General features: G+C 33.5%; 2 protein-coding genes across 4 annotated transcripts in view; one reads left to right on the top strand and one right to left on the bottom strand.

The window, feature by feature from the left end:
* The window catches only part of LOC105066739 (butyrophilin-like protein 1), a 224,876-nt gene that overhangs the window by 121,918 nt on the left and 78,708 nt on the right, over positions 1–24,250 (bottom strand). The window lies entirely within an intron of this gene.
* On the top strand, positions 2,826–22,672 carry TSBP1 (testis expressed basic protein 1). Its single transcript, XM_074348452.1, has one exon. It carries the CDS (start codon positions 17,205–17,207, stop codon positions 18,066–18,068), a length of 864 nt encoding a protein of 287 aa, XP_074204553.1. The 5' UTR covers positions 2,826–17,204; the 3' UTR covers positions 18,069–22,672.

The raw sequence follows: 24,250 nt of genomic DNA, 5'->3' as shown, positions 1-24,250 counted from the left end.
TACAGACTTGTGGTTACCAGGGGGGTGGAGGGTGGGAAAGGATAGACTGGGATTTCAAAATTGTAGAATAGACTACACTGTATAGCACAGGGAAATATACACAAAATGTTATGATAACTCACAGAGAAAAAAATGTGACAATGAGTGTGTATATGTCCATGAATAACTGAAAAATTGTGCTGAACACTGGAATTTGACACAACATTGTAAAATGATTCTAAATCAATAAAAAATGTTAAAAAAAAAAAAACTAAAAGAGTTTAGCAACACTAACCCATGCTAAAAGAAATATTCACAGGTCTACTCTAAATGGAAAAGAAGCAGGATGCTACAAAAATGAGAAACTTATAACTGGAAAGGAGATAGCTGCCATGAATTACAAAAAGAATAAACACAAAATTGTAAAAGAAGACATCTAATTCATTAAGAGTGGGAGAGGGAAGCAAGGAAAGCCACTGTGGAAAACAGTATGGAGATTCCTCAAAAGACTACAAATAGACTTACCATATGACCCAGGAATCCCGCTCCTGGGCATATACCCAGAAAGAACCCTACATCAGTATGACACCTGCACCCCAATGTTCATAGCAGCACTATTTACAATAGCCAAGACATGGAAGCAGCCTAGATGTCCATCAACAGATGACTCAATAAAGAAGATGTGGTATATTTATATGATGGGATTCTGTTCAGCCACAAAAATCGACAACATAACGCCATTTGCAGCAACATGGATGTTCCTGGAGAATGTCATTCAAAGTGAAGTAAGCCAGAAAGAGAAAGAAAAATACCATATGAGATCGCTTAGATGAGGAATCTAAAACCAAACAAACAAACAAACAAACAAACAAAACATAAATACAAAACAGAAACAGTCTCACAGAATACAAACCTGTGGTTGCCAAGGGGGCGGGGGGGGGGGGAAGGGACAGACTGGGATTTTAAAATGCAGAATAGATAAGCAAGATTATACTGTATAGCACAGGGAAATATATACAAGATCTTGTGGTAGCTCATAGCGAAAAAAAAATGTGGCAATGAATATAAACATGTTCATGTATGACTGAAAAATTGTGCTCTACACTAGAATTTGACACAACACTGTAAAATAACTATTACTCAATAAAAAAATGTAAAAAAAATATGAGGATATTTTTATAATACCCGCCTCAGAAAATAGGTAAAAAAAGCAATAATGATTAAGGCTAGAGAAGCTTTGGCTGACACAGTTTTTAAAAGTTTGATCTAAGAGATGTACATAGAACCTTCCATCCAACCAGCACAGTCGAAAAATTTAATTTGACTACCAATTCACTCAACTAGAGAGTCAAACTAAAAACTTTTGCAGCAAAAGAAAACATCAGCAAAATGAAAAGGGAGCCTATGGAATAGGAAAAAATACTTTTAAACTGTCTAATCTGCTAAGGAGTTAATATCCAAAATATATATATGGAACTCAATAGCAAAAAAAAATTGTATTTAAAAATGAGCAGCAAAACTGTATACACATTTTTCCAAATAAGATATACAAATGGCCAATAGGTACATGAAGTCTCTCAACTCACTAACCATTAGGGAAATGTAAATCAAAACTACAATAAGACATAATCTCACACCTGTTAGAATGCTTATTATCAAAAAGACAACAAGTGCTGGTGAGGCTGTGGAGAAAAGAGAACCCTTGTGCACTGTTGGTGGGAATGTAAATTAACACAGCCATTATAGAAAACAGAATTGAGCTTCTTCAAAAAATTAAAAGCAGAACTAATATATGATCCAGCAATCCCACTTCAGAGTACATATCCAAAAGAAACAAAATCACTATCTTAAAGGGTTATCTGCACCCCTATGTTCATTTCAGAATTACTTATAAATAAATAATAAAATTTATGAATTCATAACAGTGATTGCCTCCAAAGAGCAGAGGGAAGAAAATAAACCTGGGATTGGTGATTCAAAGGAATTTTAGCCATGTCAGTACTATTTTTTCTAGAAAGAAAAATTGGGAACAAATGTGACAAATGTTACATTACAGGTAGTGTAATTATTAGTTCCTGAGATATTGTGATTTTTAGTATTCTTAAAATAATTGAAAATGAAAAGAAAGCATATAAAACAAATATACTATAAAGTCATGAGGAAGCAGGTAATCATGACAAATATGTCTGTAGATTACCAGTGTGTCCACCTGCAAAAGATTCAGCCCTTTTTGCAGTGCAACCTATCCCTTCAAGTTCTTGGAATCTCTAAAGGAATAACTCCACATCTTCACTGAAATCTTCTATCAGAACAAACCTCCTCTGGTTTCCTTTATTTTATCGACTGCCCATGAGGCTATTTGAAGAAGCTGCCCTTACTAGTGAAGAGAACACAGAACTTGCTCTCAGAGAAGGGAGCGACAACCTGGGCAAATCCAGTGAGGAACGGTGGTGAGGACTACAGAGATTAAGAATGTGGGTGGAGATTGGGAGAGAAAAATGGCAAAGACCAAGAAAGTAGCTCAACTGAAACAGGTGGGGATGTGACACATTTCCTGATTTCACACAATCAGAGACCTAGATGGGAAAGGAAAGAGTGAGCTCCATCACTAGCTGTGGACCATTCCTTCCATAACATTCTCAAGGCAAGGTGGTCCTTTCTTAATCTCTCTTCTTTTCACTACTATTCAGTCTGTGATGCTCATCTTAATAATGACATCAGTGATAATGTGTTTTTGTTTCATCAGACAACTACACTAATTTGTTCATTTGCCTTTTTTATTAAAGCAAGACCTGAGAAACCTAAAAGTAAGTCCCATGTTTCTCTCAATTCGGTTATCATTGGTTTTTTAGAGTATCTAGAAGCCCTTTTGTGTCTGTTTTTAGTGTGAATGTGCCAAGGTTTAAGATTTATATTTCTGACTCTATGCTTTACTTAATTTTTTCAGCATTTCTCACCTTCTGTCTTCTTGTTTCCCTATTCCTATTTTCAGCATCTTGCTCCATTTTCAACTATCAATTTCCATTTGGAGGCTATAACTGGATCTAATTAGTAATTAATGTGGTACTACAATAATAAATAATATGTATTAAGTACTTATAATATGCCAGGCACTGTACTCAGAGCTTTATATATACACATACATTATATCAGATAAGTATTGCTACTCCTATTATAAAAAAAGAAGGAAATAGATTAGGTAACTTGCCTTTGATTCCATAATTATGAGCAGCAGAAGCTGGGATTCAATTTCAGGTTTGTATACAGTTAAGCAGTGCCTCCATCTCATTCAAATGAGAAATACAGTCACTAGCCCTAAAATATTTATGCTTATGGGGAAAATAAAAATTTTTCTAAAATTAATCTAAAAAATAATAATTAGCATAGAAGAATCATGGTAACCATGATAAATCCATACAATAATTCCAAAGAAGTGATGAAAAAAGGGGAATAAAAAGAAGAAGAGGCAATAAAGGGTAAATTATATAAAAATCTTACCAGTTGATGATTTTTGAAGGTTTGAATTAGCAGAGAGAAATCAGAAGGAAGAAAATAGCCTTTCTGAATGATTCCACTCTTGCCTTTCTTTCCAAAAAGGCTCTCAAATTAAAAGGGACTTGAGCAAAATAATCTGAAGGTACTTACCCCCCCACTATATTTAACTGACTCTAAAAAGAGGGTTTGGTGGTCTCTTAAAGTCCTGTTTCTAAAACTTTCAGCATAAAATATTTGAGAAGTAACTCTGTTCTTTACCCAGAAACCTCCCATTCATTTAATTATTTGATTTCCTTTTCACAGTAAGGCAAGAAGAACCAGGTAAGTTCTACACCTATTCATTAATTCTAGGGTTGGTTCCTGTATCGATTACATCCTTTTCTGAACATGTAAGGCCTTGACATTCAACTTTTCCAATTTCTCTTGTTTTTACATTGGATAAATTCCTTTAAAGTTACTGATGAATATTTTGAAAGTAAAAAACCACAGATAGCAAGTCAAATATTCAGCTGGTTAAAGATGACCTGAAATAAGAAATAATGCTTATGAACATTTTTTGCAAATTGTCACCTATGGAAAAAAGCTGGCTACTAATATTTTTATTATTAGAGTTTATAAATAATTTTGGTAGGAAATTTTAAAAGTAGGTAACAGAAATAAAATTGAACTGGCAAAGTTAAATTCACTGAGATCTTATTCACTCAGAAATATATAATTATTGAGGGCCTACCGTGTGCCAGGCTCTGGGAATACAGCAAGGACCAAAACAGAAGATACTGCCCTCCCAGAGTTTATATATAAATCTGAACATTCTTGACATGTTTCTCATCCAGAGAAGTTGAGGAAAATTGGAAGAAAAAGTAATTTATTTCTCTCACTTCTTCTAGAAATTGAGCTATTGCATCTGACCAGTATGTTTTAGTAGTATTAAGAAGTAAAATGTATTTCTGTCTTCATTCACTGAACAGTATAAACAAGAGAGCCATGGTCTCTATATCCAGATTGATGACACCTGCAATTCTAAGAAATTCCCTTTCTATTTGATATTTGTTATGTATCCATTGTGGGCTTTTTCCTAAACATGGTTGTTTCCATTTCAAGGGAAAGATTGACATTTATATCTCTTATATCCTCTCTTCAGAATCCTGCTAGAATATTTATGACTTTATACAAAGCACAGATTACAAAGATAGGTGAAAAAAATAAACATGACTGATTTTTCTCCTAGTAAGTTAAAATGTCCTACTAAAAACAAACCATTTTTGTATACTTAAAAAGACTTACGATATGGATGTAATAAACATCATATATTATTGCCTGAGGAGGGAGTCAGAAAAAGTGAACTCTGTCTTCATTTCTGACAGCTAGAACTGCTCATGGTCATATATCTTTGCATATACATAAACCCACTTCTTTCCACCTGGATTACTGAATAATACCTGGAAAATGAAACTGATAAACAGGAATAATTAAGAATGTGATGAAAATCTTGGGATTAGCACTACTGAATTTCAAGAAAATATATTTTCAACTAACTATAAGAGAGAAATGACAGAGAAAAGTGGGAAAACTCATGAAAGAGTAAGCAATGAGAGAAGGGAATAGAATGAAAATGGAAGCAAAATTGAAAGGAAATAAGCCTTTTCCGGCTCTGTGATATTTCAATTTCCAAGCAAAACTGGCTGATAAAAGGAAACTAACTCACCCCTTCTCCACCTGTCAAAACTACTGTGTAACTGTAAAAGGGACACTAAAGTAACTCACGTAAAAGGCTTGGCGCTTGCTCATCCTTTCCATTCCAGAAATTCCTGTCTGGAAACAGTATCAGTAAGAATTTTACTATCAGTGTCAATTCTGTTATCAGTGTCAACCCATACTAATAATTTCTGTTTGGATTTTAGCACATGTAGCAGTACCTATCAGTAAGTTCCTTTTCTTTTCATAAATCTGGTACAAATTGGGATCCCAAAATGAGAACTTTTTTCCAATTCTGAATAGCTGCACTTAATGCTTTTATTTATAAATAATCTCCTTCTCCTTCTTCCTTGGCAACCTGCTGTGTTATTAATTCCTCAATGAAAAGAGTATTTCACTAAGAGGCCAAATATAAAAGAAACATTTTGTTTTCTAAAAAAACTCAAAAAGCTTTCAGTAACAAATAAAACTTTTCATACTGCAAAAAAGAAAGATATATAGGGTGGGATATAGTCAATATGGAGTTACCAATAAGGAACAGAGGAGAAAAATCACTATGTTAGATGTGAAAAAAGGAAAGAGAATAACTGCAATTAGCATTCAAATTTTTTGAAAGTTCTCTGTACAATTTAAATCCTCCATACTAGAGAAGAAAAAGAATGATGTAAGCATATATGTACTAGCCCACCCTGCCTTTCTACTCCATCATAATACACTGAAACCAGTCGTATCAGACTAGGACTATTCCTTTACCACAAGAGAAATGCTAATTCCTCTTATTCCATTATGGGCATCTTTCTGGGGGAGGTCTGATGTCTTACAAATATCTCTCTGTTGCCCTGGAAAGAGCAAAGAAGGAAATTATATTCTTGATCCAAAAATTCTGCTAATATATTTTTGTTTCATGTTGTCCTGCCAGTTACTCCAATACCTATTGGTAAGTTATTATTCATCTGTTTTTAATTCTAATGTCTTTTAGAAAAGTTTCCCTGAAATGAATTCACATTTTACAACCCCCTTTGCTGTCCCATTATCTAGTACCCTTAAATTACTGATGAATTTAGAGTCTATAGTGTGCCCAATGACTGGTAAAATTTAAAAAAAAGGATAGAAAATCATGACCCTGAGGTAGTACTTTTTACCCAATGAAGAGAAAAATTTAAATATGATAAAAAATATCACTAATGCTGTGATAAAAATTATACATTGATACATCACTGATTCCATTTAAATTAATATAACCATTTTAGAAAGCAAATGTGCAGTATGTTGCAAGCTCTACAGATGATAGTATCCTTTAAATTCATAATTCCATTTATATATATATATATATATATATATATTCTCAAGAATGATTCTAAATATGGAATAAAACCATTTGTATGATTTTAACTGGTAAAAGAAAATGGAAAGGTAATATATTGCAGTGATTAAGAAAAGAATCATACAGACCTAAGTTCAAATCTCAGCTAAAACACCAGACATGTGGCTGTGGGTAAATTACTTAATTTCTCTTAAAATTTAATGTGTATTATCTTTATTTGGTATTATCTTTAATTATTTACTTGCAAATCTGATGTTCTCATTCTCCTTAATCCACATTACTGAAACAACTGATTTATTTATTTATAAATTAGAGGAAAGCATAAACCCCTACTGAAGGGAAAAAAAAAGACAGGGGGAAACAAGTGCTGGGGACAGTTTAAACATTTTATCAACACAGATCAAGCCATGAGGGAAATCTGATGATGAAGAGAGAAGGGAGCAGAAAAATCAGGTCTTTCAGCCAAAAGAGAGAAGGCAGAAAAATTGTGAGAGCTAAATTCAAATGGAGCAACATCTAATTCCTTTCTCCTACTATGCTTCAAGGGTCTACTTTAACATACTTTTCAGTGGAGGACTTTCAAGAGAAACAGTTTTTCAAAAATTACACATGAATGTGAAATTCTTTTTTCCTGATTTCCTAAGAAATATGTGTATATATACATACTTTTCCCATCCTTGCCTATGTCTCCTAAAGTAAACTTAAATTTTTCATGTCCATTTATATAGGATGATAACCTTACTAACTCTTTAAGTCAGGGAAACCATGTTAGTTATTCTTTCAAAATAAACACCCGTAGAGAGATCTATTTTTATGTTTTTGACACAAGATTCCAAAGTACCTGTAGTAGTGTAGTTCTTTATTTGGCAGTCATAAAGAGCTTCTTCCAGGTTGACATTAGCTAAGTGCTAAGTGTTGTGAAAAGGCTTCGTATTTTAATCAGATGATAAAATGTCCCTTTTTACTATATTTAGAAGCAATAGCATTAAGACATATTCTGTTCAGGACACTAGGTGGAGGTGTGACTGACTTGGATGAGATTTTATGTATAATTTCACCAGCTGCCTATTTCTCAGCAGCTTACCGTATCCCCTCCACATACAAAGCCAGCCATTTTTATCTAACAACTATATTTCAACTCTTTTCTAAATGACCTATGAGCAAAGAATAAATCTTCAACTTATTATAATAATAGTCTTTACAGTCACTGTTGGTTTGTAAGTCATAAATAATGCTTATCTATAATAATTGTGTGAAATCAATACATTATACTAACTGGAAACTAGTATCTGACTGTCAATAACTTCTATACCAGAACAATAATCATTACTGCATGCCATCTCCCAGCACTCCTATTACCTGCAACTTATATGAAGTTGTGGGTATATTAATGCCTCCACTTTTGCCCTTCAGCCCTAGATTACAGGACAAAAACAACAGAGGGGTTAATTAATGATGCTTCATTGCAGCTTCCTTCTTAGGAGGAAGAGTGGTTTCAGGAATTCTTTTCCTCTTCCACCATAGAGAATATGATTAGTAACTGAATTTTCAGAAGCTTGAATTTTGTGTTAGGTTAGGTACAGTTCTTTTCCAAACCCATCAACATACTGTCTGGTTGTCAATCCTAGTGTCCTTTGGCCTCCCACAGGGTTCTTTGATTCTCTATAATCATGCCTGTTAATGCAAAATCTAAGTGGCATGTTTCCCCATCTCTTTCACTTTTAAATTTTTCTGCATTTCTCAAAATTACTGATGATAAGTGAAAAATCTATTGATGCAATAAATAGAATAAAAATAAATAGAATAAAAAGAACAGACATAATATGGCCTTAATTTTAATAGAACAAATGTCCTAAAGTAATAAAGACTTTAGCTCAGATATTTTTTAAATAAGACAAGGAATAGTAAAGTGATGGACTTAGAAGAATTACATAAGGGAAGGTAAAGAATAAAACAGACACATTCTGAGATAGAGACTGAAATAGAAAGAAAAATAAAACGAGCAAAATTTAAATAAACATAGCTAGCTCTTGAAGAGTTTTAAATTTTCATAAAAATTGAGAAGAAAAGGAAGAAAGACTAAACTCCATTTTGCCCACTCTGAAGATATGAAAGATTGAGGACTATAGAAGATCAGGAAATTGAAGCTCTTGGAATTTCTCATCTGTCATTATAAGTGATCCTGGCTCTGCCCTATCCTATACCCCTGAAGATGTGCAAGAAAGAATGCTTGTCTTACATGGTTATAAGTTTTACATGCTATTTCTTAAACTAGATTTAAAATTCTGATTAAACTCCAGAAATTATCAAAAAGGAAAAAACATTGAAAAATTATCATTACAAAAGCTTTAAAATTCATAATTATAAATAAACTTTGTGCACTACAAAAGGAATATGATGAGTGCTGAGATGGTGGTAGAGCTTTGAAAGGGAGAGAGAACGTTGAAAGACAGAAAAAATGAAAAGATCCTATATGACTGAAGTATTGAAAATTGACACAACATTGTAACTGACTATATTTCAATTAAAAAAAATAAAATAGGGGGAGGGTATAGCTCAAGTGGTAGAGCGCGTGCTTAGCATGCATGAGGTCCTGGGTTCAATCCTTACTACCCTCTCTAAAAATGAATAAACCTAATTACCTCCCCCCACTCCCACCAAAATAAAATAATAAATAAGTAAAATATTTTTAAAATAAATAAATAAAATTAAATTAAAAATAAAAATAAAGAAGACATTAAAATAATTTTTTTTTAAAAAAAAGAATAAGGAAAAGGGAATTTAAATTAGTAATCTTGAACTGGTAACCAGTCTCCTGAAAGGTTGTGACCTTTGCCCTAGTTAACAATCTTAAAAATTATTTCATTAGAAAAGTGAGTCTCACTCATATAACCTATCAAACAGGCCTTCCAAAATAGCCTGGATGTTTAGGTTATTTAAATGGAGTTAATATTGAATTAATAAGAGATAGCACATTCATACAAGATGCAATGTTTCCTAAAAGTCCCTTTTCTGATGTTCCAACTGGATTTTCAATGGGAATTGAGTACATAATTTTTTAAATAATAATTTGTTTTATTTTCTTTTTTAGTAATTGGTCCAGTAGCAGCTGGTAAGTTCCAATTGTCTTTCTCTCTTTCCTCTGGTCATCTGTAACATCTGGGGTCCTTTAATGCACTGATACTTTTGACATCTGACCAGTCTGAACCCTGAAAATCAGACTATTTTCTACCTCTTTTCTTCCACATTTTTAAGTATTACTTTAATTATAAACAGTCTTGGGATTTGGAGTTTTGGGGGGTTTTCCAGTAAATTAAAAGGCCCACAGAAACAAGAAACAACATGTCAAGGACAAAAAAAATAAAAAGTTGTTCATTTGGTTAGAGAATTAAGTTACAGAAGAGAAACAGGAAAACAATGTTGGCAAAATATGTCTGGGGTCAGATCACTGGAAAGGCTATGGAAATAACACACTAAGAAATTTATATTTTAATCTGAAGCTATAGGTGCTGAAGAGGGTGTGAAGAAAAGGGAACCCTCCTACACTGCTGGTAGGAATGTAGTTTGGTGCAGCCGTTAAGAAAAACAGTATGGAGATTCCTCAAAAGACTGAAAATAGACTTACCATATGATCCAGCAATCTCATTCCTGGGCATATATCCAGAGGGAACCTTAATTCAAAAAGATACATGCACCCCAGTGTTCATAGCAGCACTATATACAATAGCCAAGACATGGAAAAACCTAAATGTCCATTGTCAGATGACTGGATAAAGAAGTTGTGGTATATTCATACAATGGAATACTACTCAGCCATAAAAAAGAATAAAATGCCATTTACAGCAATATGGATAGACCTGGAGATTGTCATTCTAAGTGAAGTAAGCCAGAAAGAGAAAGAAAACTACTATATGATATCATTTATATGTGGAATCAAAAAAAAAAAACCAGACTCACAGACATAGAAAACAAACTTATGGTTATTAGTGGGGAAGAGGGTGGGAAGGGATAAATTGGGAGTTCAAGATTTGCAGATAGTAACATATATATATATAAAATAGATAAACAAGTTCATACTGTATAGCACAAGGAATTATATTTCATACAGAATATGAAAATGAATATATATATGTTCATGTATGACTGAAGCATTATGCTATACACCAGAAATTGACACAATGATGTAAACTGACTATATCTAAATATATATATATGTATATAAAGAATGTGAGATAATAAGTGTTGGCAAGGATGTGGAGAAGAGGGAACCCTTGTGGACTGTTGATGGGAGCGTAAATTGGTCCAACCACTATGGAAAACAATAAGGAGATTCCTCAAAAAATTAGAAAAAGGTCTACCATATGATCCAGCAATTCCTCTTCCAGGTATATACCTCAAAGGCAATGAGACAAGGTATCAAAGAGATATATGCAATCCCATGTTTATTGTAGCATTATTCACAATAGCCAAGATATGGAAACAACCTAAGTGCCCATGAGCAGATGAATGGATAAAGAAGATGTGGCATACCGTCATCCCTCTGTATCGATGGGTTCAGCATCAATGAATTCAACCAACCATGGATAGAAAATATTCAGGAAAAAATTCCAGAAACTTGCAAAAAGCAAAATTTGAATTTGTTGCATACCAGCAAATATTTACATAGCACTTACATTGCATTAAGTACTCTAAGCAATCTAGAGATGATTTAAAGTATACAGGAGGATGTTTGTAGTTTATATGCAAACACTATGCCATTTTATATAAGAAAGTTGAGCTCCATGGATTTGGGTGGGAAGGATAAAGTATTCCCGGAGATACTGAGGGATGACTTATGTATACAATGAAATATGATTCACAGCCATAAGAAAGAAGGACATCTCACCATTTGCAACAACACAGATGGACCATGAACATGTTACGCTAAGTGGTTAAGTCAGACACAGGAAGGAAGTACTGCATGGTATCATCCAGATGTGGAATCTAAAAAAGCCAAATTAGTAACAACAGAAGTAAAATGGTGGTTACTAGAGAATTAGAGGAGTGCAGGTATAGGACATGTTTAAGATTACAAGCTTGCAACAAGTAGTCAATAAGCCTTTGAGATTTAATGGACAATATAGTAAATATAGACAACAATATTATAATTGTCAGACTTGCTAAGAGACTAGAATATAAGGATTCCAACCACTAAAACAAAAGGATCATTATGTAATGTGATAGAGGTGCTAATTATCACTACAATGTCAGTCATATTATAATACATAAACGTATCAAATTATGTTGTGTTAAGTGAAGTAACTCAGAGAAAAGACAAATATCATATGGTATCTCCTATATGTGGAATCTAAAAAAAAAAAAAATGACCCAAATGAACATATTTACAAACCAGAAACAGAATCACAGATGGAGAAAAAAAATGGTTACCAAAGGGGAAAGAGGTGGGGTGGAGAATAACTTAGAGGAGTTTGGGATTAACATATACACACTACTATATATAAAATAGATAAACAACAAGGACCTACTGTATAGCACAGGGAACTATATTAACTATCTTGTGATAATAATTACATTATAGGAATTCCTTTCTATAATGGAAAAGAATCTGAAAAAGAATATATATACATGTATATGTATAACTGAATCACTTTGCTATACACCCAAAACTAACACAGTGTTATAAATCAATTATATTTCAATAAAAAAAGAAAATTAAAAAATTAACATTTGTTATACCTTCAATTTGTGTAATGTTATATGTCAATTATAGTTCAGTTTAAAAATTTTTTAACAAAGTAGCTAATCACAACAGACCAAGATAAGAGGGAAGGGAAATGGAGGTTCTCCATATTTAAATAAATGGAACTTAATTGTTTTTGACACAGATTCCAACCAGTATAGAGGCTTGAGGGTTGGGTAAGAAGGGAAAACCCAATACCTACTGTTTTTTTGTTTGTTTGTTTGTTTGTTTTGTCTCTTTCAATGGACAGTTCTGGAAAAATCAGTAAGTTTGGATCATTTCATTTCATTGCTTTACCCATTTCTGTGTCTCAGTCCTTTGAGTTTTCCCCCAAATTTTTGTATTCCAAGCTCTTCTGCCTTAGAATAGTCACTATGTCTTAAATAACTGATTTTCTCATATTTTTATTTCCTTTTCTCTAATTTCTGTTTGAAACAAAATATAATGGTCTTATATTTGGTTCTGGTTATTTTCTATCAAACATTATTGGCAGCATATATTCCCAGCTAGTCCATCGAAAAAGAGCCTATTTTCCTTGTGCTATAATCTGGCAATAGATAATTTTTATTAAAAAGGAAAATCCCCTAAGACTGACAAAGAATAGGACTAGATGGTGATTTTGATAACTGACCAAAATACACATTTTTCAAACTTAAATGAAGCAAAGTGGGTAACAAACTGACTTGTGAGAGAACAATGAAAAGTGGGAAATGCAATAGTTTGAATTTTGGTGGAATAAATATTACTTACCCAAGGATTCAATCCCATACACTAATGGTTTCCTAGAGATAACCTCCCCTGTGGAGTAGGATGTGGGGGTTTGGCCAGCAGCTTCCCAGAGGATGAAACAGGGTTTTATACTCTCTGGAGATCCTACTCCTGCATTCACCAACAAAGGGTATCATTGGGAATTGGGTTCTCCTTGAGTTAGAAAATTCCCACTGACCTTTCTTTTGTATTTTATTTTTAGCACTATCTCCTATGGGTAAGTTCATTATCTAGTCTCAACTCTGATATTTTACATGGTTTATGGTTATTTTCTCAACTGGTTGTTTCTACTCACAAAATAGTCTTGTGCTTGTAAGGTCATTTTAAATGTCCCTATTCTCCAGAATCTTCCAATATTTTAAATAACTATTTTTGGAGAGACTGCAAAAGGGTGCCATAGTCTCTGGCCATCTTCTAGGCTCTGAAAAAGAATCTCCTTACTGACTCAGCAAAATGTAATAAAAGAAAGATTGGTTTCTGAATTCTGTTAGTTCTTTGCTGGTAATTTAGAACTCTTTTTTTAGTTATAAGTGAAGGCCTGCTAAATCATATTAATAGGAAAAAGAACTATTTAAGAACAAAATCTTACCTGCTTCCTGTTGCCTTGTAAATAACTTTACCTTTGAGGGATAGTAGGTATTGAGCACCTACTATGTACTGTGCACTGTGCTGGGCATTTTCAAAAACAGTATCTCTTATTCTTTACTATAGCCCTGCCTGGTAGCTATTATTATCCCCTTCTTTACAGATCAGGAAACTGGTTCAGACATGCCCAAGTTTAAAGAATTAGTAAACAGCACTGTCAGGATTTAAACCAAGGACTTCCTGCCTCTGAAGTACCTACTCTTTCCAAATCAACACACTGCCTCCTATACTGAATCACAAATGCCTTTTTTGTGATTAGACCTGAAATCTTATCTATAAATCAAATGTTTGTAAATACAAATATACATCTACTAGAAAAGCCGTAAAATTAAATACACATAAATCATCCTTTTAAAATAGAAGATGTCTCATTTAAATCAGTTTGGCTTTTAACTTTTAAGTTCAGACTTCTCTATATCAGGATTATTTAATTAATGGCTCAGTTCTTCATGGAAATCATATAAAAATAGAATAATAATGTTTAAAACTCTGTAAATATTTAATCATAAGAAGTAATACTTATATGTAGTGAGATACATTTCAAGTATCTCATTCACTGACAAACATGAAATATGTCTTTATAATCATATTTAAGCCTCACTGTTTGTTCTCAGTTCACACTTAGAAGGAGTGTGGGTTTGTGAGTGGGGAGAAAACACAAAGTTGGAAGCGAAAATTATTTTCTTTTGATTCACAAAATAAGAAACAATATGCATTCAGAGCATTCATGATGTGTCTGCGTCCCTCAAATGCCCTCCTCACATGGGGAAGGTAATAAGACTGTGTGTGTTTCCTAACCAAAAGGAAGGGGGAGATGGAAAGGGATCGTTTTTAATAAATATATTTTTAATTACCAGAAAAAACAGTTCAATCTTTTAAATTCTTTTCTTGTGAAAGATATGTTTTTATTGACAATATTTCAAACATATTGTTTCGTGTTGGTATTTTCAGTAAAAGGAGGTCTAGTTTTAATTTATTGTTCAAAGAAAGATTTAAGACAGATCTGCCCATCAAACTTCATCATCCTCTCGAGTTGAGTTTCTTATTTTCTTACCTCCACATTCTGCTAATAAGTATATGATCTGTTAAATTAACTCAAAACCTGAGAACTAGAATGATTCACCTCTAATGCTTAACAGATCTTTTAGAGTCTACATTTGATTGTGCTCTGACAAGTCACTAGATTAAGAATCTAGTAAGATTAATATCCTAATAAAGCACATGGTCTATATTCTTCTACATGATTTTAAGTATCACATGATTAGAATTATTAATGTGATAGTCATTTTATGATATCTTTCAACTTTAGTAAAAATTAATCCAATTTAAAATTTTTAATCAGCCTTAAATTTTTAATTTAATACATTACAATGATCACCAAGGTCTTAATTAAAAGTTTTGACTCTATTATAATTTTGTTGTATAGGCTACTGCCTGTAATAAACAGACTTTCAACCAGGGCTTAAAATTTTTATATTATGGAAATTATAAGGCTCAAGGAAAGAAAAGATTTATGTATTATCTAGAAATATGGAAGAATGGAGAGAGGAGCTTAGAATTTGGTGGAATAATACTTGTGGCTTACTTCTGCAATGCAAAGTTGAAATAAGAGTGGATCTCACTTTATGGGATAATTAGTTTTCTAAAAAATAAATCCTAGAAAATCTAATTTGTGTTAAGTTTAAAATATAAAATATACAACAAAGATTAAAGCAATCAGTGGTATGAAGATACTATTAGAAGTGACTAGATTAATTAGTGGTATTTTAGATTAGAAGCTTCTGTGAAAAAACATGCTCTTTACCATACCACACCCCTAAACAAAATAAGTGTCAACTGATAGTGCTGTCAAACATCAAAATATTCTGGACTGTCTTTCTCAATATAGAAATGCTTGGGATATGTTACTATTGATTTTTTCAATTAAAAAACTGGAAATGAGTTTGTCTAAAATAAAATATAAGTACTCATTTCTTATTGAACTGCACTATGGAGGAAAACATACAAAAGGGCTCAGAAAGTACTACTGCAAGGTTCCTAATATTATTTTTATTTTGGTGTCAAAAGTTTAAAAAACCAAACAGAAAACACTGAACTACAACATCCCTTTTGATTTATAGTTACCTTCTTACCTAATACAAATGTGTTTCACTTTAACAATTAGTAAATGTCAATTTTTCAAACATCTAACTCAAAATGTACCAGAAAGCTTTCTCTGTTAAAAAAAAAAGTTAAATTTTAAGCAATGTATCTTTCTCTGACACAATTAACCATTTTTCTAAATTATTTGGTTGGAACTAAAAATGCTTTGTTAGATCAGAGACAGTTTTTGCCTGTACTATCTCATTTGATAGTAATAATAGTCCATATTTACTGACTACATACTATATTCCATGCACTGTACTGAGTGATTTACTTAGATATTATTTAATCTTCCTTATACTTCTGTGAAGTAGCTACTGCTATTGCTCCCATTTTACAGGTAAGAAAGTGAAGTTTACCCAAGATCAGCCAGCTAGCTAGCTAGGTATGGACCTGGATTTAAACCAGTCTGTCTCTAAAGGCCAGGCTCCTTAAACATTGTCTAGAATCCTTAAATAACCCTACAAAGTGGGCAGAGCAGACTAAATATGAAGAAAATAAGTCTCTGGGGGTTAACTGATTTACCCAAATAAACCCAGTTAACAGGGATACTAAACCCAGGTGTTCTGATTTAGCTCTTAAATTCAGTATTCTTTATACTACATTAAATGTTAGGTTTTCTCAAAGAAAGATATGACTGCTTCGTAGCAAGAACCCACACAATTCTCCTTGGCAACACAGATACTGTTTTTTCTTAATTCAGGGAACTAAATCACTAAAAAAAAAAAAAAAAAAAGCAGCAGCAGCAGCAAACAAATTCAAGTTTATTCTATCACATAGAAATTGAGACATAGCAGAGTTAATTTACCTATACATGACAAAAGGGACCCGAAATTTTTGCATAGTGTGTTAACAGGTATCACAAGAAGCAGTCTAGGGTATTGGTTAAAACTGAAATGTGGAATCTGACTACTCAGGTTCAAGTTCCAGCTCCACCACCTACTAACTTCACGACCATATGGACATTCATTTAAAATTTTGTGTCTCAATTTTTTCATCTGTAAAATGGGGATAATAATAGTACCTACCTTATGGTTGTTGTGAGAATTATATGAGGTAATACATACAAAGTGCTCAGAACAGTTAAATGCCTGGTGTATGGTAGGCACTTAGTAACTGTCAGCTAGTACTAGTACTACTTTTGCATAATGAGATGTGCTTTTATTCAATATGGAAAGCACATTTTGAGTTTTCTTTTTCTATTTTAAAAAACAATTACTGCTTCTTTCCATAAATTTTCTAAAATTAAATTGTTTCCTTTCAGAGTACACCCTCCTTTAGCTATTAAGCATTATTCACTAGCCATCATATACTGAACAAATATCAGTTCATTTATAGCATATTTTACCTTTTATTTTATTAATCTTCCAATTTATTGAAAAGAGTCTGGAATGTTATCAGTACTTATATAATTTTATGTGTATAGTTCCACCACTTTATATTTTCAGGAATATTTCAAGTTATCTCCCATTTGTCAGTTTTAAGACAAAAAGAAAGAGAGAAACCAGTATCAGGAAAAAAGTAGGAATAAAGAGAAAATACTTGATATCTGAATCGTGCACTTTTGTTGTGTGCTCAGTTATATTTCCAGGTTACGTGGATGGAGAACTTGCAAAAAAATCAGATTCCAAAGACCAGATTCTAAAAAGTAGAGGCACTACAAAGTTTCAGAGTAGCCAACAAAACAAGGGAGCACTAAAGAAGGAAATTTTATTCACAGATTCTGATAAAAGCTTGACATCAATGCACAAAAGAGAGTCAAAAAGGAAAGCAAAAGACATTGAGTTGGAGAAAGGTGAAATAGGAATGGAGGTCAAGGTAAAGGACAGTGATGCCACAATAATGAAAAGACAAGAATCCCAAGTAAAAGTGAGTGACATGAGAATGACAAAAGAACTGGAAGCCCAAGAAGAGAAGAGTGAGGCTGAAATACCACAAGGGCAGGAAGCCCAGGCAGAGAAGAGTGAGGCTGAAATACCACAAGGGCAGGAAGCCCAAGTAGAGAAGAGTGAGGCTGGAATACCAAAAGGACAGAGATCCAAAGTAAAGAAGAGTGAGACTGGAATATCAAAAGGACAGGAAACCCAAGAAAAGAGGGAGAGTTTTGAGGATAAAGAAGAGCAGGACAATAAAAAGAGAGATGCAGGAAAGAATAAAGATACAGAAGAAAATGATGTTGAAAACAAGAAAGATGATGGAGGAAAGAACAAAGTTAAAGGAAAGAATGAATCAAAAAAGGGTAAAAAAGCAGAAGTTTCACTAAGGCGCAAGGGCAAGTAAAACCTCCCTTACTTGTAAAGTATAACAAAAAGGAAGAGTAAGGATAAATAAAAGGAAGGCCCATAAGACAACTGATTATTGTGATTTCCATCTTCCAAATACAAGTCATATCCTAGTCACCACCTAACTGGACCATAATTGTAGAATCCCTTTAATCTATGCATCTGCAGAGATTTCTACTCTTTGGAAGTTTCACCATTTTTAGATCTCTCAGCCACCACAAACCTCAGCTTCCAATTGTTTTATAAGTTGATACTTATATTATTTAGTCAAGAAAGACTGCATACTTTCTGAAATAAAACATTTTGATTAAAAAATTCTAATAATTTCCTTTGAGAAGTATTTTATCTTTATAATAGTCCAACCAATCAACCGACCAATAACTCCTCCTGATGGGCCTAATGTTTGCAAGGCACTGTCCTAGCAATAAGGGGTACACAGAAAAGTATGAGTCCCTATAATCAATAGCTTACAACATATATAGTGATATAATATGTATATAAATGACAATTTTTTAAGTAAAATCTAAGCATCAAGATGTAGTTTAGATGAACAATAAAATACAAGTTAGCAACCTCTTGGGATGAGAAGGTAAAGGGGATACCTTCATGGGGAAGGGACTGGTGGTATACGATGTGTCTCAAAAGATAGATAAGATGTCAATGTTCTGAGTGAAGTGGAAGAGTAGGAAAAAAACAAAGGGATTAAAGACTGCCATGTCATTTTCTAGCAGAAGTAGGTAATATTGTTGCAGTAGACTCGTGAGAAGCATTTGGTGATATAATTTTGAAAACGAGGGTGAGAAGAAGATGCTAAAGGGATGTTAAAAACAAATCAGGAATTTATATTTTACTCATCAGGCAACTGGAAGCCTTCTTGGGTGTTTGAGAAGGAGAGTGAAGTGAATAAGGTCGCTTTTTTTTTTAAGTTAATCTTGTGGTTGTGCCAAATAAATTGAAGAAGAGAAATGTCATAAGTCGTAAATCTAGTTAAGAGGTGCTTGGGATAGTAAGTGATGGAAAGAGAATAAATAAAAGAGACAGATACGATATATTTTTTTCAAAAAAGAATCACTATTTCCTAATGATTGACTACATATGAGAAAGGAAAAGGAAAAATAAAATAATTGACTCCATAACTATTGAAACGTGGTGACAATAACAAACTGGGAGCTAATTTGTGGGACAGAAAGAGAAAAACAAACTAATGAGTTTAAAGGGACAAACAATAACACTTGTCATTTGAGGGGTCAGTCCAATAGAGGTCACAACTGAAGCCGTAAGAGTAAATGACCTCCCCAGAAGAGAAAGCACAGAGCTAGCAAAAGCAGAGGCCTAAGAACTGAGCCTGCTACATGGAACAGATTAAAGAAGAAAAAAAAAGCTGTGGGAAGATATAAGGAGAATCTGTATAATGTTATGATAATTAAGGAAGACGAGAATTTCAAAAAGAAAGGATGATTATCGCTAAGTCAGCCACCCATTTGTGACACGCATCATGGGTGTGACACACATGTTGGTCCCATATGTGTTCTGCACTACATGTACAGAGAAAAGGCAAGGTTATTCAACAGGTCATGAGAAAATGACAGCAACTGACCAGGTCCTGTTCCTAAACAGAAAAAAATGTGTTGGCTCCAGGTATCTACCTTCCCTGAGCCCTCTTGTTCAATGTAACTTTTAACCACATCTTCAATTAGAAAGTCTGATGTAGCAGAGAGAGAGGCTATCAGGTCAATTTATATGTCAGGATTCAGATCTGGTGGTCCTTTCACACCTCGTGTAATCTATCCCAAGTATGTTAACCTGTCCCCAACTCTTTCCCCTTTCTTCTTGCTGTGTGTTTTCATTTGGTTCAGTAAATCATTTGATTCAAGTGCCTTAAGAAAAAGAATGATTAAAGGATAGCTGAGACATCAAGGAGAATAAGAACTGAAAGAAACCATTGTAGTTGCTGTTTTGGAGATGGCTGATGCACTTGTAAAAAAGCACTTTCCAAAAAGAGGCAGCTAGGAGAAGAAATTTAAGCAGGCAAAATATAGAGACACAAATAAGTAGCTGCAAGGTATGGCTTATAATAAAGTCAATTTTAGTCTAATTTAAAAGCATAGTTTTTAAGAACTTTATTTTCATACTGCTATATTCTGTGCTAGTTAGCTCATACTTTGAATATTACATTCAGTTCTGTTATGGGATATGGATAAACTAGAGTGCCTTCAGAAGAGAAAGACTATGATGGTAAGGGGACTCAATTTCAAGTGAGCAGAAAATTCCGCAGTTTCACCTGGGGGTGGTGGGAGGGACACAAAGGAGACAATGAGAATTATTTTCAAATATATGAAGGTTCATCATGGATTAGAATATTTTGTATATCCCCAAGGAAATAAGACCAGTGAATAGAAGGTTCAAAGTAACAGATGTTTATATCAGCTATAAAAAGAAGTGGGATGCCTTAAAAAGTTTGAGCAAGAGTTGAAGCATGCATGATCATTCACTGGGAATGCTGCAGAGGAGATTCTAAGGAACCAGCTGAGTAGCTGGAATAGATTTTCTTTATGGCTTCTTCCAAATATGAGTCTATAATTCTAAATGTAAAATCCTTCTGGATTAACTGGATGTCTTCCAAGGAAACTTTTCAAACTAATCTAATATGCTAGGATTCTTTAAAGAGGTTTGACCGAAAAGAGAGAGACTGAGAAATTATACTTTAGTCCTTGCCCGAAGTATAAAATGTTTCACAAATGATTGATGTTATTAACCACAAGCTGAAGACAGCAGCTCCACAGCTTCTAGTACAATTTAAAGCACTCGTGGATCCCTATCGTGTGCTCAGAGCTCTGCAACTGCTGTAGAACCTAAATTACTTTTAGAAATCACAGAATTCTAAGATCTTTGATAAACCACATGGATTTATTAGCAAGCCTGAATTGAAAACAAAAGGAGAGAAGGTGGAAGGACAAATATGGAACATGAAATTTTTATATTGTAAGTTAAATATATGTCTCTGGAATATACACATTTAGAGATTTTTACCAGTTTTAGTTGACATCACTTGCATATATTATGCTTATTATCAGGGAAAAATATGACCAGAAAGCTTTTCATATAGTTTAAAATATTTAGGTTTTCATGATCCTTATGTCATTTTTCTATAGTTCTCTCTCATCCATCTGGCAGCTAGCTGGTAGGAGTTAGAAGGCTCTGACTAATGCATCTTCTCTAGGATTTCTGCTAAGAAACAGGGACCCTGCCAGGGAAACTACTGGAAAAACAGTAGACAGACTTTAGCAATCCATTGAGCTGGCTCCATATCTAAGAGTATATCTCTCCAAACCAAGGATTCAGAAAGGATAGATCCATAAAAACTTCCCTGTATCTTCTCCGTAACTTCTAACTTGCAGTCAAAATATCTTCATCTCCACTAGGTTTCTTTGAAGCAAGTAAGTCATATAATAAATAGGAAACTCTAACTATGAAAACTTTGTAAACTATTCTCTAAAGGCCACCAAAAAGCAGGCCAGTTAAAAACAATTGTTAATCCTCCCTTAAGTATACAGGAATGGAAATCTTAAAGGACCTCAGAAAAACGAAGGGGAAAAGGGTGAGCTATCAAAATGGCACCATGCTTAGCAAAATGATGCAAATATTAGTAAAATGAACATATGTACTCTCAAGACAGTTTAGATATAAAGGTAGAAATGTAGGGCTTAACAGAAAATCAGTAATGGTAAATTTTATTTTACAAATAAGCTAACACAAATGTCAAGTACCCAGTTCACAAGAACAAGCAGAAACATACATCCAAACTTCAAGCTGGCTGCTAACAGTAGATCTTAAAAGTTCTCATCAAAGGAAATAAGAAAATTTGAAACTATGTAAGGTGATAGCAATCAATATATATACACATATATAGTAAACCTTAACATACACAATGTTATACGTCAATTATATCTCAGTAAAACTGGGAGTGAAATCAAGTATCACATCTTAAATATATATAATTTTTATCTTTCAATTATACCTCAGTAAAGATGGGAAGAAAAAAATACGTGGAAGGCTTACCACTAGACATTTTATGTTTAGGAGGAAAGCATAAGTAAAGAAAAGCAGGAAAGTGACTTTTGAAATAACAAAGCTGAATAAGAAATGCAAAGATACTTGGAAATAAATGATTTATGTAAAATTAGTGTGATTCTTATCTCAGTTAAAGATTTCCTGGGTTGGAACTGCATTAAAAATATAATTTCCCATTATTTCCAAATATCTCTCACCCCAGATAATAACTGACATATCTAGGAAGTAAATATAGGGAGCTAGTGAAAGGGGGAAAGTATAGAATTTTAAAACAGGATTGAAGAGATAAAAGGATAAACTGAAAAATTGATCTGAATATTTAGTTTTATATTTGATTAAATTCTGTTACTCTCCCCCTTTAAAGCAATTAAGAGCAGGAAAAACAACCACTGTCCTCCTCTACCTGGGAGGTTCCAATTAGGTTTTAAAGAAATAGAAGCATATTTTTCTAGTGTTTAAGGAATAAAGATACCCTTATCCATCATCATCCAGAAGCCTGAGCATCTGCCATGACTGAGAAATCAAACCACACTCCAGATTATACACATCGTAATCCAAGTCTCAAAAATATTTTATTTAAATTTTTATTAAATTTATCTTTAAAAATTAAAAACTCATGTTATCAGTGTTAACTTCCTATGAATCTCTCCATATCTTAATTCATGCTCATATAAAATATGCAAATAAAGTCAAACTATATGCATTCTTCTGCAACTTGATTTCTTCACCTAAAATTGTCATGTACATCACTCCAGGTAGATATATATCACTCTAAACAATTATTGTCATAGTGTAGCATCCAACATTGTGGATGAATTACTGCTTATTCATTTCCTTAAATCTGGACATTTGACTTGTTTCTAGCTTTTTGCCATTGGCCAAATGGTGCTGCAATTGCCAAATGGTGCTGTAATAAACATTTTGGACATGATGAGGATTTTACTTCTCTAGGCTAGATTTCCAAACGTGGAGTATCAAAGAAAATACGTATTTTTTATGTTAATAGATATTACCTGACCACTTTCCCCACAATTTGTAATAATTCAGGAATGTGTAAGAGTTCTGTTTTCCCCAAACTCTCTCACTGGTGCTGCAAACAGTAGCTATCTTTCAATTTTGTCTATCTAATGAGAAAAGTGGTATCCAATTGTTGCTTTAATGCATTTTCCAGACTGCTAGTGAGACTGAGCATTTTTCACAGGCTTATTGATCTTTTGTACTTCCTCCTTTGCAAATTACTCATTTTTCAAATTGGTGGTTTGTTCTTTTCTTATTCAATTTATAGGTATTTATTGTCAATTAATGTCTTATCTTCCATTTGTGTTGAAAAAATGTTTTCCCAATCTACTTGTTCTTTCTCTATTCAAACTGTCCCTTAAAATTGTATCCCAAATCTGACTAGTTCTCACTTCCTTCATCAAGTAATCCAAGCCTTCACCATATCTCACCTGTACTGCTGTGACAGCCTCCAAATTGAGTTTCTTGAGCACACTCCCCACTCCCAGGGTATTTGCTTTACTGTGGTCAGATTTATACTTTTTTTTTAATTGAGGTATAGTCAGTTTACAATGTTGTGTCAGTTTCTGGTGTACAGCACACTGCTTCAGTCATACATGGAGATTCATACTTTTAAAATGTACATCAGAAATTGATACAACATTGTAAACTGACTATACTTCAATAAAAATGTATTTTTAAAAATATAAATTAGATCATGTTACTTCTCTGTTCAAGACCCTCCAAAGGCTTCCCAATCCCCTCAGTGCAAAAATCTAAAGTTCCTATGGACTTCAAGACCTTATAATATTCAGCCAGGGCTTCCCTTCCAGCCTCTTCTCCCACTCTCTCTCCCATTGCTGCAGCCACACTGGTGGCCTCATTTTTCTTCACACCTGCCACACATGTACCCACTTCAATGTCTGCTGGAATACTCTCCTCAAATATTTGCACAACTCACTTCCTCTATTCTTTAAGATGTTGATAAAATTGACTATCTTAACTAAAACAGTACTCCTCATTTTCTATCCTTTTGTTCTTACTTTTCTGCCTAGTATTTACCACTACCTCATGATATATTTGTTTATTGACTTTCTGCCCCTACTTGATATA

This window comes from Camelus bactrianus, chromosome 20 (genome assembly GCF_048773025.1).
Source record: "Camelus bactrianus isolate YW-2024 breed Bactrian camel chromosome 20, ASM4877302v1, whole genome shotgun sequence".
NCBI lineage: Eukaryota > Metazoa > Chordata > Mammalia > Artiodactyla > Camelidae > Camelus > Camelus bactrianus.
The sequence above is the reverse complement of the archived record's forward strand: the minus strand, read 5'-3'. Positions and strand labels throughout refer to the sequence as shown.

Excerpts from the sequence above, each read along its gene's own strand:
- TSBP1 (XM_074348452.1), top strand. The coding sequence starts at position 17,205 with ATGTGTATAGTTCCACCACTTTATATTTTCAGGAATATTTCAAGTTAT.